Source organism: Anneissia japonica, unplaced genomic scaffold (assembly GCF_011630105.1).
Source record: "Anneissia japonica isolate Jap-2015-1 unplaced genomic scaffold, ASM1163010v1 scaffold288121_len269371_cov247, whole genome shotgun sequence".
Classification (NCBI taxonomy): Eukaryota; Metazoa; Echinodermata; class Crinoidea; order Comatulida; family Comatulidae; genus Anneissia; species Anneissia japonica.
Genome location: NW_022752873.1, coordinates 222,381 through 243,099, shown reverse-complemented (window position 1 = coordinate 243,099; position 20,719 = coordinate 222,381). Strand labels below are relative to the sequence as shown.

Sequence of the window (20,719 nt, the reverse complement as noted above, 5' to 3'; positions counted from 1 at the left end):
TGTTTCCGGAGCACCTTCACAAACCCGAATATTCAAACTTTATTTAAAAATTGCACTGTACAGAGAATTATCGAAAAACAGCCATTATTTTTAACTCGTTCAATCTGAATTTAGGATTGGGTTTAATTTTTTTTATGAGACTGGCAACTCTACGACGTCCTAATTTTCCATCCAAGGCCTTTCATGTTGTTTTGTCAGTTAAACTTAAAAAAGAAAAGTAAGGTTACTATATTAATTCAGAGCTTGTATAATTTTACTTTATATTGTGAGAATATTTGTACCAAATATACCAGGCTGTAGTTAATATTTTTTTAACATTTTATCGTTTCAGCGGTAGAAATCGAGCTAGGCCCAACCAGGAGAAGACCTAAAATTTCCAGGCTGGTGGTGGTACAGTGTTCATCATACTGACTAGCCTAGACTAGGCCTAGTAAGGCCTAGCTAGAGTAGTAGAAGGAGGTAGTTGTTGGTACGGGGAGTTGTAACAACTCTTTGGTTGGTAGAAGACAGGACCCGAGACAAGGAAGAGAGTTGCACTAGGCCTAGTTAGGCTACATAACGACACCCTATGGTCAGGTGGTATAAATGCACTTCAGTATGAAGCGAGTGATAGTACAAAAGAATGGAACAACTGGAAATGGAAAGGTAGGTAGGCGCTAGGCCTAAATCATTTTGCTTTACTAACCTATTTGATCAATAATGCAAATTTAGCCTAGGCCTAGTCCCAAGGCAGCGGCCTAGACATAAGGCCCTAGGCAGCGGCCTAGACATAAAGCCTTGCTAGTATTTGAAAGGCTTAGGGTAGGGTCCAAAAATCAACACCAAAAAAATTGTTAAGGTGTTGATATCTAGGCCTATTTTAACGTTTTGTTTATCTACTTAGGCAAGACTTTTTTATACCTTGTTTTGGGAACTTATGTTTTTAAAGATCTTCAGAGGAGAGCGGGAAAAAAAATAAGTATAAAATTTTGTTTTTTTATTTAGCAAAAAATTTTTCCAGAAAAATCCACACGGAGGAGTAAATAAAAATAAAACTTTATTGTAAATTTAAACAGTGTAGTAATATAATTGGATGGTTAAATGCTTTAACTTTATATAATTCAAAGAAGAAATATACATAGTTTATTTTTAGAGATTTCAAGGCAGCAGTGGGCATAATATTTTAAGAAATAAAGAAAAACTTTTAGTTTTTTTCAGTTGGCTAAAAATGAAATTTTTTTTTATTTTAAATCATTATTGGTGGGTGGTGGGTACGCTAAACAAGATATAAAAAAAGTCTTGCCTTAACCACATACTGTGATGCGTCTCTGATTAAATATTCTTGAAAATATTTTAATTTTTTTTATAATGTATTTTGCTTTCTTTTAGTTAATATTTCTTGCGGAGAGTTTGGAGATGTTTCTGCATGAGGCAAACAGGGTTCTTAACATGTCCAGTACAATTGTCTACACAGAAAAAGGAGGGGTCGTTGAAGATATTAGAGTAATTAGGTAATTGGATCTTTTTATTTATGTTATTCTGTACTGTGTTCATAATTCTTATTTTTGGTAATAATATGCTTATAATTTTAGTCTGATGGTCACATTCGCTTTCAAATAACCCTCATTCATTTACCTGTTGAAATTGAGAACATCAAGGACTTACTCTAACTGGTTTTGTATTCAAGTATGGAGTCTCAAAGTGAAGCTTTGTCAATATAGTGTACAGATACAGATAAACTTTATTCCATCCTTTTCACAGGGAAATTACAAGGTCACAATGACGTTCTCATTTCTCAAAACATAATAGAATTTTTTTAATTTATTTCTTATTTTTAATTACAAGTTTAATTAAAATTCAAGAATTTAGTTTCCATAAATATTAAATTCTAATTGTATGTGCCTAGCTTTGAAGATTAGGGCTCTAGCATGAACCCTTGCTGACTGCATTCTACCATTTATTCTGTTCAATAAAAAACTGAATTTTTAATTCTGTTCAATAAAACTAGCAACAATTACAGAGTGGAAATGATGAGAGGGATCTTTTAGAATCCTACCAAACTTCAAAGCCACCCTCTCACTGTAGACAGAGCCCACCAAAGGTACAAACTGGACCACTATTCATTCCGCAATATTGAAGATACGGTTAAGCCTAATCATATCTCTTCCCCACCCCCTGAATATTTCCTCCCCAGCACTCTAAACAATAGCTCAAGGCACCAAAAATAATGGAATTATAGGAAGTGACTAAAGCCCCTTTCAGACAAAAAATACCGCAATAATACCCTAATCACGCCGCCGTTATTGCCTGCGCAGACCTTTTCACACAGCTAGTTAAAATACGGTAATAATACCGAATCCTGTCTGAAAGGGTTCTCGCGGAAAGGAGTATTTGATATCTGTGCCGCTTGTGCTTGTTAACAAAGAGGGCGCAAGTTTTTGTTTACTCCATTAATCCAATATGGCCGGGGATGAAGTAATAAAACTGCTGCTTTGCAAATGTTTTTTAATGCTTGCTATGTTTGCAATACATATAAATTGAGAAACAGAAGGTTTCTAATGCGTTTCGTTCAAGCGAAGAGAGAATTTAGGAAGCGTTTAAGGCAAGGCCGGCTTGAATTTTGAGCAGCTAGGTGCAGGCGATTTTCGCGTCTAAAAGAATCATCAGCTAGCGATTTCATCGGCTTTGTTAGCTGCAGCAGCGGATGATGGCTGCTTGTGTGACCGTCTGATTTGTTATGCCTCAGTGCATAGGACGGTGATGAACCCTGTACCCTTTCACATCGAGTTGGGCAAAACTTTTTTAAGACTAGGTCCCGAGGAGGTCTAACTGATGCCGGTGTTTAGGCGTATTTACTCTTTCACATAGAACGCCGGCGTTCGAGTAATACGGTATTAATACCGTTTTGCAGGTCTGTCTAAAAGGGGTATAAGTTACCTTTATCAATGCTAAAAGATTACGCAGACAGTACTTCCAAGCAGTGGCACCGATTGGCCGGGGCTTACAGGGCAAGAGCTCTGGGGGGCGACGGGGCCAAATGCTAGGTAAAAAGTAATTAAATAAATAAATGAAAATTAATAAACATACATTCATCCAGTATCCTTCAGGTATTTTTCGTTTCATTTCGTTTTATTCGGCAGTGCATTAAAATATATAGTACAAAAAATATCTAAGTAGAAAGATACAATAGCAAAAATGTCATAAGTTGTAAAAAATACTGTACTTCATCAAAAATAAATTTGAGTTACCTTGAACATCATATACCACATAAAAAATTGATATTAACAAACAAAAAACAGATATTAATGCCAGGATAACCTGTGAACTTGTTTCCAGCGGGGTCCTAAAATATCACATAGAAACAATAACGGAGACAGACAAAAGTAGTAGTATATGATGTACAAGATAAAACCATAAAAAAAAATTTTAAAAAAATTAAATAAAAAGGAGGACCTACAGTACCAGCGAAGCTGCCCTTGGGCCCACAGCAGCTCTCGGCGGCCCTGCATCTAAGAGTTCAGTTGTTTGATTTGAACAGTTGAATGCTGAACCCCAGGCTCATTATCAGTCAGTATCACCGCAATTTCCCTTCTTATGAAAATCAACAACAATCTCTTGATCTTTCTATGTGGATAGGAGAAGATCTACACAAAAGGAAGAAATTTTTAAGCCTTTGCTGTTACCACATGTTTTGTTTTCAACAATGTAAATATTGAATATTTCAATCTTGTTTTTCAATTGAATGTTTCAATATTTTTTTGCATTCAGAGATGATGAAGTACTGTATTTGTCAGAAGGAGAACCATTTGTCGGTAAGTTAATGTACTCAGAGGCTGAAATAAGCTAAAATTTTACACGGAAAGCATATTAAAATGTTACAAAGACTTTCTGATATACTTCTACTCAAATAACCATCATCTTCATGCGATTGATTAAAACCTTGCCAAAAATGTATGTGCCATTGTTGCACAGATGCTGAAGGTTAAGTGCTACATCACAGTCAAAGATAAGCGGTAACCTGTGAGCATGCTCAGTGATGAATGCAAAAAATCTCTGTAGTATTATTACTGGCCCTTGCAATGTGTATTTTTTTTTTTTCACATGAGGTAGATATTATATGGGATGTGTGCTAATCCTAAACTGTTGGGCATTCAAAAGGATGCAATGTAACAAGGCACATCCCTCGCACAGGACAGAAGTATACATTTTTTCTGTGAATGGTAGTGATAATATAGATTATAATGATGTTATTAAAAATTGTAGTTATTATTTAAACCAAGGTGCTACATGTTTTGTTCTCATTAATAATTTATTATTATATAAAGGACTTAAAAAATAATAATCTGGTTCTATAGCACAGTGTATTTCAGAATGTTACCAACTGTTATTCAGTTGCCCATGTTCCTCACATTTGAGACACCTTCTTTAGAAGAAGCTGACACCAAAGCTTTCCTTTTTAAGTCGGTGCTAAATCTAGAAGAGAAAAATACCATAGGAATTATTTAAACTTGTATGTTGTTTGACAGATCCTAAGTATGCTGTTGCAACAAGGCCTTTAGTAAATAAGTGCAATGCTGATGACTCAAACATGTCTCACGACCAGAATGACTGGGTCTCTCTCAATGTTGGTGGCAAGAGGTTCACAACAACAAGGTATGGATTACTTCACTGTATTATTGTTGGGCCTAGTTCTTTGAGTGGTTCATTTAGAAGTAACAAAAGTCGTTTTGCTCCATTATTTTCCCTGACCCGTCCTTTGTTTTAATCCAGAATTCGGTAACTGATTTAGCATGACTTAATCATCACAATAAAAACTCCAGATGACATACTTAAAATTATGAATAACGAACAATTACTGCCTGGGTTGATTTAACAAAGGCCTTGTATTCTTTTAATTCAATATTTAGTTTGCTCACTTTGAATATTAACAGTAAGTAATAACTTTCTATTGAAAATTATAGTTTCTGTATTCTTTGCATTGGTTATTACAATTACATTTGCTAGTAATCAATTTAAGAATTATTGTAGTGAAAGATCTGTAGATTGCAAAAACGTTTTTTTTTTTTAATCTATCATTCAAATTGATAGAATTTGAATTACAAACTTGATGACAAACAGTATATCTTATCTGTGCTGACGTTAGCAATTTGTTGACATCAATAATACTTAATAGCCAGAATAGCTATAGAATATGTTAATTGTAACCTTCCATTTTGTTATTATTATCAACTCAAAAATATTTAATCCTGACATAAATTTGTACAGTTATACAATCACAGAATCTGCCAAGTAAATACGTAGTTGAAACAATGACACTCTATTTCTTCCTCTTTTTTTTTTCAAACTATGTTTATATTTCATCTGTGTTAATACCAGCTTTAGGAACATGTCATTTGGCCCACTTTGTGTCTTACAGAATTTGAAAGTAAGGAAGTTGGGAGTGGGAAAGATGTCATAGTCCTTGCTTGGCTTAGTGAGAATGTCTATTTTGTTGACATTTTTTTTGCCTACCATATTTTTTCAAAGTCAAAAGAAAGAACATTCATCCACATGGTTGTTTTGTAATTCATTAATGAATTATTCATGATTCATCACATTCTAACCCAGCACATGTTGCAGTAATGAGACAGCGCCCTCAAGCCTTTCAATTTACTTTTAATCCACAGTCATTGGGCAACTTGCCCAAGACAAATATACTATCCTGAAAAAGAGGTCTCAAGAGGCTGTGATTATATTAATACTACATTAAAAAGGCAAGAATTTCATCAGAATATTTGATTCCTGGTTTATAGAACAACCAATATATTTAGGCTAACATCCATCCAAAGCTACTCTACAAGAACAGAACTGATACACATTAAAATGATCAATTCATAATATTATTGCCAAATTGGACTCATCAGTTACATAACTAATTTAATTACATGGAGTTATGAATATTAATTTATCTATTATAAACCTATATTTGTTATGAATGTTCCTCAAAAGGCACACTGGAATAATATTTGATATTTACTTAGCATTCAATGCAATAATAACTTAATATTTGATATTTACTTAGCATTCAATGCAATAATAACTTAATATTTGATATTTACTTAGCATTCAATGCAATAATAACTTAATATTTGATATTTACTTAGCATTCAATGCAATAATAACTTTATATTTGATATTTACTTAGCATTCAATGCAATAATAACTTTATATTTGATATTTACTTAGCATTCAATGCAATAATAACTTTGTATTTGATATTTACTTAGCATTCAATGCAATAATAACTTAATATTTGATATTTACTTAGCATTCAATGCAATAAAGTGTGTCACTAAGACGTGGTACATAGTAATGGCCATTATATCCACTTTTAGTTCCGCGGAGAGCAAAAATGCAGCCGAATATGCTGCAAGTGAAATAAATGTTTTAGATTTGGCCGTTTAAGCTATCGAAGAGATGCATCATGATGGTGGTTTCAACCGCTTTCTACTTATTTGTAGTTCGTTGGCCAGTAACCGAACACCGACAGTAATTACCAACCCACCATAATTTCATAGGCTGCTAAATGCTAGTTATTTACCCTATTATCTTACTAAAGAGGAAGAACATTTAAAATTTTAGGCTCAAATGAAGTGCCTCCCATTTTATCCCATTTGTCTTGAAGATTGTCATGGAATCATTTAAAGCAAATAAACTGATTTATCTAATCCATAGCACATACAATACTATTTAACTACTACATGTTAAAATGGCCACTGAGTAGCTTTTCCACATCTTGCATTAATCTTGTAACCACTTAATACAGTTAGTGGTTGGTAGATATTATTTGTCAATCCTCACCTACCCATGTTTCCAAAATAGTTGACACATCACCTTGAAGATGTTATTATACCCTTTAGGGTACAAATTACTCTTTCAATGCTATAGTCATAGCATGTTAGCAAATAGTTCAAATCTTGTACAATCTCTACCCACTACCATTAATTCATGAAATGAATATCAATCTTCAATCTTAATAATAAATGCTTGTGTTACACCATGTAGACATTTTTGAAAAAAAACTGTTATTTTTGTTGAGTGCCAGGATATTTTTATTAAGTTACGTCAGTTGTCAAGTTTTAGATTTTGCTGTTTAAGCCATCAAAGAGATGCAGCGTTATTACATTTATACTCACATTCATTCATTTCAAATATTAATATCTATACATATAACATAGATACTTGAAAATATCTGACTACTCTATATAAATATCAGGAACTAGCATGTCATTAAGATGATCATTAACTTATAATAGGGTTTAGGGAGATTTTAAATTATGATAATGAAAGATGATTAATATGCATGCGATTTTGTATTCCTATAGATTCACTATCTGGCACTGAAGAACAAGCTGATATGGGAGCATTTGACTGTTCCCATTTGCAGCACCATCATCACCATGGAATTGCCCATCAACAACAGTACATAGAAGCCCGATCAGACATGATAAAAACCACTATAAGTGAAAGTGCACCAAATGAATATAGATCAACAGAAATCACCACTAAACCACTTACCAAGATGTTCACAAGTACGTCCACGCTACCTGTTCCTAATGTACCGCAAGTTCAGCTGGTCACACCTGTGACGGTAGCTGAGCAGGAACCAGCTGTATCAAACGCAGACATAAAGAACATTTGGAGGAAAGAGTTCTACCACTCGACGGACATGTCAAAGACTTACGATGATTATGAACACATGAGAGAAGAGAAGTACCAACCAAACACGGAGAAGATGGCAGGCTATCGAAGTGAGAGTGAACCCTCTGCCATCCCCGATACCTGCTGTCTTGTGAATGAGGACGTGAATGATGCAGCGCTTTCTCATGAGTGCGAGGAGCAGCAGCAGTTAGAGAAACAAGAAAGTTTGAAGGAAACTTGTATTGAGGCTCCATCGCATCATGAGCTAGAAATACTGATTTTGCAAACGAAACTGGAAAACGAAAGACGAGAACACAAACTTCGCATACAACTTCTTCGGCAGCAACTTCAGTACTGGAAGAAGAAAACTATGAGTCAAAAAATTAAAGATTAGTTTTAACAAGTAGCAACTATGATGGGGGAATGTTAGGGGTAGAGAATGTCTGACCAAGCGGGGGCGAATCTAGAATTTTTGACCTAGAGGCCTAGATGTAATATATTTATGCAGATTAATATTTATCCAATAATGGTATATTGCTTACGTTGAGTGATTGCTTACCTTTGTTAAAAAATAAGACGGCAGTGACAAAACCGGGGTGCATATTTCTCCATGCCCCTCCCTTAATCCACCCCTGCCATGGCCAAGATTTCTTAATTTCTATATTGAAGTGTAAATATGAAGCCTACCGTATTTATATATTTTGTAAAGCTATTTTGATTTCATTCACATCTATCCATTGTCAAGCTGATTGAGTGAAATTTAATGAATTGTGTATTTTGGTGCTCTGTACATATAGTTTGTCTTTGATTATATTAGTAATAATGCTGTATATGTAGTGCATTACACTCTCAGTGTGCTTTATATTAACATTAAAAACTAGGAGAAATTAAATACAATTAAATTCATCAATTAGTGGCTAGAAATATGTGATGATCTGTGTGCTAAAGCCTAATTCACAATGCATCAGCCAAAACTAATCTCCCAGCACTCTCTCCCGATCCAACGCCGGTTCACTGGCATTGGCGGTCAGAGCAGACCGTTGCTGAAAACCGTCCTTCACGAACATGCAATCGCATTGGGGGTCTCACGGAATTGCAAGATCTCTAGGCCAATGATGTACTTCAGGCTTAGGTTAATACTCTATAACGTGGTTGCCAAATAAAGGGTAGATTGCCTACATAGCATTCTCATTACAGGGATTACATTTACATTGCTTAGACTACTATAGCTGCAAACTGATCAGCCCAACTGCATCATGACCACTGCCATGTATATTTTTCCAATGCAATATTTGTAAAGAACCGGCTGGTGCCCTATTCAGAGATGCTTAAGAATAGACTTAGCTGTCGTAATATATATATCATTGTGTGATAGAAAACATTAAAAATATGATTTACCTTGTGAACATAAATAAATTATTAGTTTTTAATTGAAAATTAGAATGAAAAATATATTTCTCGAATAGTTAACAGATGTATTGTAAGTATTAGAAAGCTTCTGTATTGTCCCTTAAATTGGCTGGTCATCAGTTTGAAGATTTTGTAGTAAAACATCTGTATATCTAGGAAAACTGATTTATTTTCAAATGGAGAGAGATAATAAGTCTTATTTGTACAGATATCTTGTAAAAAGATAGTGGCCTTTTTACAAACTATACTTAAATCATCATCATAATGCTATAAATATACTGTAGCTTATAAACAAGCAGAAATTGTCATGTCATTAGGGACTTGTATTGATTAATTTTTAAACATTCCTAAGAATAGGCCTATATTTCAGTTCATTTCCTAAACTTCCTGTATGAAGTGTTATGGTCTGGTGGATCCTGCATATCACTAATGCAAATAAACAAAGGGAAAACTAGATTTGATTATGCTTCATTATTACGGTAGTATTAGTTTGTGTGAAGTAGTATTTCTTTGTCTTTTTAGTATTAAGTGAAATATTTAGTGCTTCAAGATATGCTTATTGAGGTGGTATATCAAGAATATATTTTTATTGAGTCGTATAGAAGTCTCCAATTGATACCTTAGAGCCATCTTAATACTCCTGTGTATGTTGACATTTCCACATAATCGCATAATAATAGTAGGATTGGAAAAAAAATTTTGTACATTCTATTGGATCAACATATAAATGAGGCTTTATGCTGCAGTGAATTTTGAGGTCTTAGAAAAGAAGACGTAAGACATTATTGATGATGTCGTTAGCTTCAAATAAAAACATATTGTGAGCAAAACATTCACAAATTAGTCATTGACATCCAGTTTATTCACATTTTTTTTTCTTTTTCTGAAAATGTAGTTATATGTTATTGATTGAATTAAAAGTACACTGGTCTTGAATCTAAAAGACGTGCTATTTATATCAAAATCAATGATATTGCTAAAATCAGTATCAATAATGTTTTAATAATATCTTAATTATATAGCTCACTACATATTTACAACTTCTCTTATTACCTGGTATGTATGTAGATTATGCAGCTGCAATTTATTAATAACCATCTACCCTTATAAAACTTCCAAGGCGCCAACAAGGCACCAGAGTTTATCCTCCGCTACCCATGAAAAAAAAAGACCATGAGGTAGGAAGAAACACAGCTGGTGGCAAAAAATGCAAAGTCTGTGTTTTAGCACTAAACAAAGTGCAAAAAAACCCATCCAACCCCACTTGAATCAAACCTTATGTTCCCTGGTTCTACTGACAAAGCATTTAAGAACGCCAAGAACACCGTCTTAATGGAAAGGTGAAGCCAAGGTGCTGAGTGTAGAAGCTCAAAGAAAAGGTGCCTCCGAGACCCATTGGAGCACAATATTAACATCCCATTTTCGGTGGCAGAACCTTTGAAGGGGTAAATCGTGAAACATACCGCACAAAAAAAGTGACAACGTGCTGGAAGGTGTTACGTTTGATCCATCAGGGAAAGGTTTGATCCATCAGGGAAAGGTTTGATCCATCAGGGAAAGCCGGTGCAACAACGCATGCCTCTGTTTGACAGCCTATTGTCTTCACCCAGGAGTACATAGGATAGAATAATCCACCATGGACTCCCATATACTTGTGATGCATACCCTTGTATTTCTCCTCCAAATTCTAGTTACTTTTGTTTTACTCCACTTTATATTAAACATTCTTCATCCTCCCAAAGAAAATTGGAAGAATCATTAATATGTAGACAGATGTTGTAGACAATAATTTCTTTTATCACTGATAAATTTAATTGGAATATATTTTAAAGCTCTGTAATTAGAATTAAGAGGCTGGTGAAGATAATACCATATTTATACAAAAATCAATATTATCAACCTCTCTTGTTTTTTGGTTTTTTTTCTTGTAGGAGTACACTCATTGGAAGGGAGCCCTCAAGCATGTTGGCCAGGATGTTCTCCGGAAATAGTAAGTGTATTTCTCTGAGTTTTTTTTTTCATATTATTTTATTCCAGTTGGTATTTTTTCATCAATGATTTTTAATCAGGACCTTTTAGTTAAATTAGATTAAATGTGGCAAAGACCAGCCAAACCATTCACTTGTTGCAAATCCTGTTTCAGAGATAATGGCCAAAACATGCTGGAATGTCAACATTTTTAAAATCTATTTTATTACACTAAACTAATCTGTATATATCTATATATTATACTATGCTGTTATTTTCCCAATATTCAATGTTAAAACAACAATTTTTTAACGAGTTGGTAATGGTTTCTGCCTAAGAAATTGCCCAAAATCATAAACTTTAAAGGCTGATTTCTCAAACATTGTTCTTTAAACAGCTGTATGTTTAAACTTCTGTAACTTCATAAAAAATGGCAGATTTGAATGATTCTTTTACCAATTTTTAGCTCTCATTTTACTTTTTAACTATGTATTAATAACTAAAAATCAATTTTTGTGATGAATGACTGGTTTGGCTTGTCTTTGCCACAAATGTGTTAAGTCTGCTTAATTACTGTAGACATTTTTTATATTTTATATAATTTGGCCTACTTGTTACTGCTGAATTTGGAATTCTGTACTTTATGTAATTTTACAATCCTGCTATTTAAATTATCCCTTTTGGTTTTCATGAGGGTTGCAATTTGTGACCTGTTTCTTTTATGCTTTATGCGCGATACTTTGGTAAATGAAAAATTCTTGAATTAAAATATTTGAAGCTACAAGGCATTATGAATTGGTGTTACCTAGTGAATCTTAAATTACTTTCACATCTAGAATATCCTTGGTGCAGTGTTAAAGCCTTTGAAGCAGCAGGGAATTATGAATCAGTTTTTACTTTGTGAACTATTTTCTTGGTGTAGTGTTATAGCCTTTGATACAGCAGGGAATTTAACATTTGTTTTGTTGAGCACTCTATTGTGATAGTACCATTGCTGTTTTGCATTTAGCTGGCCCACTACTATATGTAGATTATGAATCAGTTTTTACTTGTGAATTATTTTCATGTCCAGAATATCCTTGGTGTAGTGCAGTAGACTCTGAAGCAGCATTTCTTATTGACAGATCCCCAAAATACTTTGAACCTATTCTCAATTACCTGAGGCATGGTCAACTTATTCTTGATGCTGATATATCTCCAAGAGGTAAGTGATTGTCTCAATCCCAGGTTAATTTTAGATATTGAAAAACTCAATCTATGAATGTAAATCCCTGAATTGTACTTAAAGTACAACGTACTTTAAATTAGTTATATTAATATCCCAGTCAATTTAATTACTATATGAATTGATTTCTGTACACATATGGGAAATTATATATAAGATGCAGTTTAAATGCACTTTGCCACATTATTATGGCAATTATTAATGTCACATTATTCAAGATTTCTTTCATGTTTTAACTTTGTTGCAAAGTTAAGGAAAGTGATAAAAATATTTGGTTAGTTTATTTTGGCACAGTAAACAATTACTGTATTTATTCGAATAATTGCCCTGCTTTGAATAAACGCTCCTCGGATTAAAGCCTCATCTAGAGTCTCATTTAGAATAAATACCTCCCTCGAATAAATGCACCAGGCATTTTTTTTTCTCCTGCAATAAACACCCCCCCCCCCCAAATGACTAAACACATCTAATGGAAGCAACATCATTCTTAACACATTCTATTAATGTTCTGCTCATGTTTCCTAACCTGGTTAGGATCAATAAGTCTTTATGGTTATGCAATAACACATTTTGACGATAATTATGTGTTGTAGTTCCAAATTTACAGTGAAATTAAGGGGCGTTTATTTGAGTATATGCATATCAATTTTACCCCCCCCCCCCAAAAAAAAATAAACACCTCACTCGAATAATCATCCCTTCAAAAACCCTGTTGCGTTTGTTCAAAACAATACAGTATTAGGAAATCTAAATAGTTTAGATTTTAACATAAACCGACATCTTCCAACAAATAGACTTTGATACATTTCTGCAGCGGAATCATTCAATAGATAGCATATTAATGTAGTAGGCCTGCTACATATTTTCCTTATTGATTTATTGCATCTGAAGAAATGAATAATTATATTTATGAGTTCACAAAATCCAGGGCAGACCTTTTTCCAGTGCGTTCTTCTGGCATATGGTGAATTTACACTGCAAGACAATATCTGTCTCTTCCAAAGAGTGTGCCACATTTTGCACATAAGGTGTATTGTGGACAGAACCAATGGCGTAAATGTCTCTTCCAAAAGACGGCATTATTGTAATTTGTATTTTTGCCCTCTAGCTGAAACACAAAAGAATTTCATCATCAGGTAACTAACAGTTCAACTTCGTAGTACAGTTTGACTAAATTAATCATTCCAACAGGATTAAAGCACAAATATAACTTCTGTTAAAACACATTCATTACTAAATTTCTTGTTTTTGTTTGTAACTGAGACTCAATAATTTGTAATCACATTTTAGTGGTTTTTTTTAAAATACTATTAACAATTTAAATTTTATTATTGTTTTTTATATCAGTATCCAATTTTGTATAAATATGTCGCCATTTCCCCAAATGTAATTTGCCTTTGTGCAATTCTGTTTTTCATCATTTGTGAGTTTATGAATACGCAGATAATAACCATTAAAATGACTTATTTGTTATTCATGATATATTTTTTTTCGATTCTTATCAGTATTTAGGAAAGTTTTGCAGTTGAGCCTGTAAATCAATTTCATTCAATCCTCCATTTGGGGATAAATGCATGTACAGTAATAGGAATTGCATGATTTGTGCGCTCACAGTCCTATTTATCATGTAGACCCCATGGTAACGTATACAGTAATTGGATAAGATTAATCATGGTTTAATGGGCTGGGTATCACATTTTGTTTTATTGCAGAGCAGAAGTTAGATTAAATCAAATTGTGGTACATGTTTAAGATGTGAACAAAATCCAAATGTCAGATTTAATAATGCTAAATAATTAGGTTGCAGCTTATGAAATTGTTCTAAATATAAGGTAAGGAGTTTAAAACCGTCTTATTGTAAGATGGAAATTTTAAGAAAGAGCAGCATACAGTAGCTTGGTCAGCTAACTGCTGGTCGCCACTGTGTTCGCTGAGCGGTGGAAATCCTTTGGGCCCTGGTTCAATTCCATTCGCTTCTCTCCTTGTGTTTCAGACGGAAGGCTGAGATACAAGTATAAAAACAGTGCACCTTCTTTCGGAAGAGCCTTTTAAGCCATTGCTCCTCATGTGCAGTATGGCCCACGTGCATATTAAAGAATGCAGTACACTCTTCAGAAAGATTAGAGAATTGTCCTACAGTAATCATCACCAGAAGTACCCCACAAGGTTGCTGTGTCATAGATTTTAGAGTTATGAACGGTTTATATTCGTTTTTGTTTCACCATTTATCTATAGGAGTACTTGAAGAAGCTAAATTCTATGGTTTACAATCACTCATACACAAATTGGAAGTTATAATCAAAGACAGGGAACCAAAACCTCCACCAGGGGACCACACTCCTATCACACGCAGGGAGTTTGTCAAGATGTTAATGATGTGTCCCTCAAGATCGGAATTACGTTGCCAAGTTAGTATTACAGTCTTTCATATTGGCTTTTTGGGAACATACCATTTATATGATGAATTTGATACTTTTTTGACTAAGTGATACTTCAGAGATTTATTTCATTTTTTAGTAAAACATTTTGTAATATTTCAACCAGGTTGGACGAGCATCAGTGACGGATTCAATGGTGGGGCACCCCCCCCCCCATAATTTCGAAAGTTATAAAAAAAATGGAGAAAAAAAGGAATTATATTCAAATTTAAGCATGGGAGTGCCAACTAGAGGTGCCACAATCATAATTTTTCTTGCCCCAACCATGGTGGGGCTGAGGTGGGTGAACATTCTATCTGTGAAAGTCCCTTTCCAGGCACTGTCCATTTTGAATTTCTAGATCCGCTACTGAGCATGTTAACCACCAAGCTGCGATGTTTTATTGTACTTTATGTTGTCTAAACACAGCTATTATTGATTTCTGAATAATGAAATTTATTGAAGTATATTCTGAAAATAGTTATGTAAAAATTTATAACCTATAATTAAAATAGATGTAAATATTATTTAGATGTCATGTTAACATTAGACTGGTTTAGGAAAGTATAAAAAATGTTAACTTATAATATACAGTACATACTGTACATACATTGTGACTTAACAGGTTCTACATGCTGTCTGTCCCCCCTATCCTTCTCTGTCCCTTTTTCTATCCATTTTTCTGAGGCTTTTCTTCTCTTTAACATTTCACTAATCAATATCTGTCTTCCTCCTTTACCACTTTTATCTTTTATCGACAGTAGTTATTACTCATGCATATTTATGGCCATAAATATTTTAATGAAATTTCGTAGTAAACTAAAGTAAAATTTTCCATGGCCAAATCAAAAGTCTAAATTTATCAATCCATTACTTTAACATTTACCTTGCTAACCTTTGCTAATGATAGTAATGTTTTGATTTTGTACGTTAAAACATTATTGATGCTACGTTCAAATGATTTGTTTCTATTTTTAGCTTGTTCTTGGAATAACTGACAACTTCCTGTTGCTGATCAGATTGACAGTCTCATTACATCATTTCTGACATTCCAATGGCAAACATGTATTAAAATATAGATTAGTAGTGGTTTTAATTTATAGATATATACTGTAATTGTATTGCATAATATTTGATTAGTATTTGAGCTGGTATCCAACTCATTAGAGCAAACCTAAATAGTGATCTCGATGGATGGAAGTTCTTTGGCTTTGTCTTTGTAGACATTAGGCTCCACTCTAGAAAAGACAATACAATATTAAAGCCAATATAATAAAAATAGAACTATCGGCTTTTTAGATGGATCATAATATACTACCTTATTATATTAAGAATCATTAATATTTAATGTAATGCATTATGTGAGCATATTATATGAGCAAAATATTAATTAAAATTTAACATCATTGAATTAAAAATATGGCATATCGACATTAAAAGGTAGACTTAAATAGAAATATATTTATTGTCACATCAGTAAAATGTGAAAATCCTATCCAGGAAAATTGGCATTAGGAGCTGATAGGGTTTGAGCTACCTGAGGGAATGAGATGATTTTTAACTACATGAGTCTGATGTTTTGCTTAGGAAATTTTGAGTAGGTGTGACAACATTTTTGAGGACCCACACATCCTCCCTCCCCCCAAAGTCCTCTATCTATGGCTCAGGAATGATTTACTTAAGTGAATGTGAAAGCATGCAGTATAGGCTCAGATATCAGACAGATGATTGGTATAGCCAAGGATTAAATTGTAATTGTGTTTACAATTCCTATAGGTGATTAATGCGGATATGCATGCCGTAAATGAATACAGTATATTTCAGGCCCAGATTAATCTTATCTTCTAAATTGTTTTTTTTTTTTTTTTTTTTGTAATGGTATTGATACAATGTAACTAATTAAATTACATTGCATATTTGTTCAGAGAAAATTGCTTGTTAATTAAATTGCTCATGTGGGGTTCTTATTCAATTTTCATAACTGCTTATTAAAGAGCTATCCTAATATTAATAATAAGACTTCTAAAGCGCACAAATCCACTAAAGTAGTGCTCAAAGTGCTATCCATCCCTAGGTTGAAGGTTGGTAGCACCAGGATATGCTCTCCCAGCCAAACCATCTGCCAGGAGAAGCTACGCAGCATAGTGATTTGTAGTGGAGACACTGTAGCAGCAGTGTAGCGATGTTGATGAAATCAGGTTTTTGCCTGATTCCAACTTGATTTATAGAGCAGAATTGTTCTTTCCTGTAATTTGTGATTACAGCTTGGTTACAGTTCTAAATATCAGGAGGCCTCTAAATCAACCTACACACTACATTATCCAATCACATGCTGGAGGACTCGAGATGTTGTCTATTTTCAGCAAGTGTAATGTGAATGGGAATTCATTAAATCTTTGACGTGGGACTGTCACTTTAGCCTCATTTTACAATCAGACTGATGAGTAAAACAAATTATATTCTGCCCTTTGATTTATCTTACACTGAGGTTTAATTATCAAGATAATTTGATACGCATACTACCTGTTTGCTACATTCTAACAACTTGATGTTTTGACTTATCTTGAGCCTACTGCTGTCATGCTGCACACATGTTTAAAATGTAAACATACTGAGCCTTTTGTTATGTGATTTTTTTTACAGTCGATCAATCATCATATCGTTATTATTCTTTAATGAAATAGGTTTATAAAGTTTATAAACATCACTCCTGTTAACTTATCCTGAAAATGCAGAGTTGTGTATCAGTATTTAACAAGATGGCTGTCATAGATTCAGCTAATAAAAAAATCCTATGCATTTTCTTTGATTACGCCCAAATTTTTAATATATAGATAATATATATAAATACAACAAGGTTACACTCAGGCCTCCCTGTGTGACAGAGCATACTATTCTTTACAGTGTACTTTATTTTAATTAGTTACTTGACTTAGCCCTTTCTTGCTAAGCTAGGTTAATGATTTTCAATTAATTATTGATGATTGATTAAATGATAATAAATGTTAATTATGGCTGTAATTCATGTGCATGTGCTTAAAAGTTGTGTTCTTCGGCCATATTTTAGACTCATACAAAACTCTGCAATGCTTCATTGAACAGTTAGCACTCCTGTTGTTGTATAATAGCTTTATGAGTTTTATTAATGAAACAGCGATATTATTTGACATCTAAGTGTCCTTGATCTGTGATAATGTAGAATTCTGTTAAAAAATCTGCAATGCAAGGACATAGTTGACCTATTGCCACACCTCTCTTTTGTATTAACTTCTACGTTGTTAAAAGTATAACTTTGTGTGTAAGTCAATGTTAAGAACTTTATTTGTTTCAAACAGAGGGGGTGGGGGGAAAAACTGACCAACAGCATTTGACACTTTCCAGCAAAAGCCAGTCGGATCAAGGGGGAAATCGCTAGTGGTGTGCAGTAGGGATAAGCCAACTAAAATCTAGGGAAACTGTGATTTTGGCTGATGTGAATCTGTTATAAGATATATTATAACATTATCGTTTTGTTTTTTACAGGGTGTAAATTTCTGTGGTGCTGACCTGACAAGACTTGACCTTCGGTTTGTCAACTTTAAGTTAGCTAACTTAAGTGGGGCAAATCTCTCTGGGGCTGATATGTCATTTTGCTCTTTGGAACGTGCAAATTTAGCAGGAGCCATTATGGATGTAAGAAAACATTTGTTACTATTAATTATTATTGTTATTTCACAATTTCTATTTGAATCAAGGCCTCCCACTCATTTTTGGAGAAATGTTCATTCGCTACATTGACGCCACTTTACACACCCATCATAATTTTAGCTTCAGATTGATGATCGTACCAAGTACAGGTATTCTATATTGTTGGTATAGTTATTATTATGCTGATCGTGATCATCATCATCGACAACATCATCGTCATCATCATTATAAACATGTCCAGACTATGTCAATATACCTGTCAATTTTAAAGAGTAAGATTGGGTGACACATAATGAGTGCCGAAGGCACAAACAGTGGCGGAGGGCCAGGTGGCCGCCAAGCGCTCCTGGTCCTGGATAGTGTAAGTTTTGCCGGTGTTTGTGTAAGATCGTAAGATTTGATTGGAATGCGTAAGACTTACGGCAAATATGTAAGGGTTGACAGGTCTGTGTCAGCACCAACATTGTTGAGCTGAATTACAAAAAATTGTGTTATGTATTTCAATTTTGTAAAATTTAGGAGTGCACGTGCTGGCTGGGTCTCCCCCCATCTCTGCTGTTTTTTCCCCTCACATTTGGGTTGTACTTTTTTAATTTTTTGTAAATTTATGTTGTTAAATGCCTCTCAAGAATTTGAAGTGCAATATTTATGAAAATTGACAATTCATTTTATTTTAATGTGAATATTCTTTTTGCTGGTCATGTTCAGGGTGCAAATCTGCAAGGTGTGAAGATGGTGCTAGCAAACTTAGAGGGCGCTTCTCTGAGAGGCTGTAACTTTGAGGATCCATGTGGAGCCAAGACAAATATGGAAGGCAAGTGATGTCATTTTGTGTTTATATATAGTGCTCATATGACATGCTCATAGCACATGCTCATAGCTCATGCTGGTAGCACATCCACTCTATAAGCAAATGTTTTTTAACATTTTTCTCGACCACAGAGGGTAGTATGCACAGCCATTTTTCTGTCTCCTATTTACATTTTAGCAGCTTTATGCAAAAGCTAATAAATGGATCTTAACATTTAGTGGAGTGGACATTTCAAGGAAGAGTTGATTAAATTTTGGGGTATAAATATCAAAGGTTAACTTGACAAAAATCAAAATGTCATGTTCATTATCAAATAATAAAATTGTAATATTTTGGTTAGTATCACTGCATGTTATTTATTGTACTTGTAATCATGCTTTTTCATTTACTGAAAGGTTATAAGGACGGTATTTTCATGAAAAGTGAACTTGTAAAAAAGCCGCAGTTACTAAAGTTTTTTAATGTGCAGTCTAGTACACTCTACCTAGTTTAAATTGTATTTATTTTTTTTAATTTGAAAAACATCAAAATTAAATAATATTTTTAAATAAAACTATTTAAACTAAAGAGCAAAATACAGAAGTGGCAAAAGTAATCTGAGAACCCTGACATTCACCTAAATGATTAAAAATAGATAAAGAATCAACCAAGAAGGAAATATTTATTTATGGATATTTAAGCATAATTATCATGATTATTAGTTTCTTAATTATTTATTATAATTAAATATTTTAATACAATGGTGATAGAAAATACGGAACCTCCCCCCTCCCCCTGGACACTCACTACTTGAGTCTACCACTTAAAATTCCAACACAAAATAGTTTATATTTAGATAATTTTTAATGTTTACGTCATGAATTTGAAGTCCATTAGCACATTCATCCCCAAAGATTGCTTTAAGTGTGAGATGCCATCACACTAAGAAAGTCCATCAATTCTATTGATAATACAAAGTATATTCATTTCCTTTCATTAACTTCATTCTTGGTGCCGCTTCAGGGTACAGAGTGGTCTGCATTATCCTTGACATTTCATAATTTACTTTATCCTCTTTGTCTCATATGTTGTTTTTTTTATTTGATAACTGCGGTTTTTGTTTGCTCTTTTTTGTAATCCATTAGGCGAGACTTTTTTTTTTTTCTTGTTTTGCGTACTTACTTTTTTTTAAGATCATCAGAGGAGGGCGGAATAAAAAAAAAATTAAAATTGTGTTTCCTTAGTTAGCAAATAGTTTTGCCAAAAACATCCAGACAGAGTAGACTAGAAAAAAAATCTGAAAAAAAATGAGTTAGGGGGAGTGGAATGTTAGAAGCAATCCACATAGCCAGATATCCTAATTAATCCCTTCTGGTCACCCTAAACCCTGTTGACACTTGATTTTACTCCTTGTATACAAATGCGGCCATTTTGAAAAATGGCCGCCAAATTTATCTAAAATGTGCATAAAATTGAAACTAAATAAGCTACAGATATGATTTTGTTGTCTAAACTCATAATTTCTAGACAGGCAACAAACTAGACATATAAAAACTACTGTCA

The 20,719-nt window shown here is 33.7% G+C and overlaps 1 protein-coding gene across 2 annotated transcripts in view; it reads left to right on the top strand.

Annotated features, from left to right (window-relative positions):
• Window positions 1–76: 76 nt before the first annotated feature.
• Window positions 77–20,719, top strand: part of LOC117122383 (BTB/POZ domain-containing protein KCTD9-like) — a 36,362-nt gene continuing 15,719 nt past the window's right edge. The window contains exons 1-11 of one of the 2 annotated variants that reach the window (XM_033267932.1): window positions 77–217; window positions 332–645; window positions 1,369–1,490; window positions 3,748–3,791; window positions 4,506–4,632; window positions 5,646–5,732; window positions 11,001–11,059; window positions 12,110–12,241; window positions 14,498–14,670; window positions 18,202–18,351; window positions 19,075–19,180. In XM_033267932.1, coding sequence (XP_033123823.1) covers window positions 586–645; window positions 1,369–1,490; window positions 3,748–3,791; window positions 4,506–4,632; window positions 5,646–5,732; window positions 11,001–11,059; window positions 12,110–12,241; window positions 14,498–14,670; window positions 18,202–18,351; window positions 19,075–19,180 — 1,060 coding nt within the window. In that variant the 5' untranslated portion in view covers window positions 77–217; window positions 332–585. The remainder of the gene's footprint in view (window positions 218–331; window positions 646–1,368; window positions 1,491–3,747; window positions 3,792–4,505; window positions 4,633–5,645; window positions 5,733–11,000; window positions 11,060–12,109; window positions 12,242–14,497; window positions 14,671–18,201; window positions 18,352–19,074; window positions 19,181–20,719) is intronic. The other variant, XM_033267933.1, reaches the window with a different exon arrangement.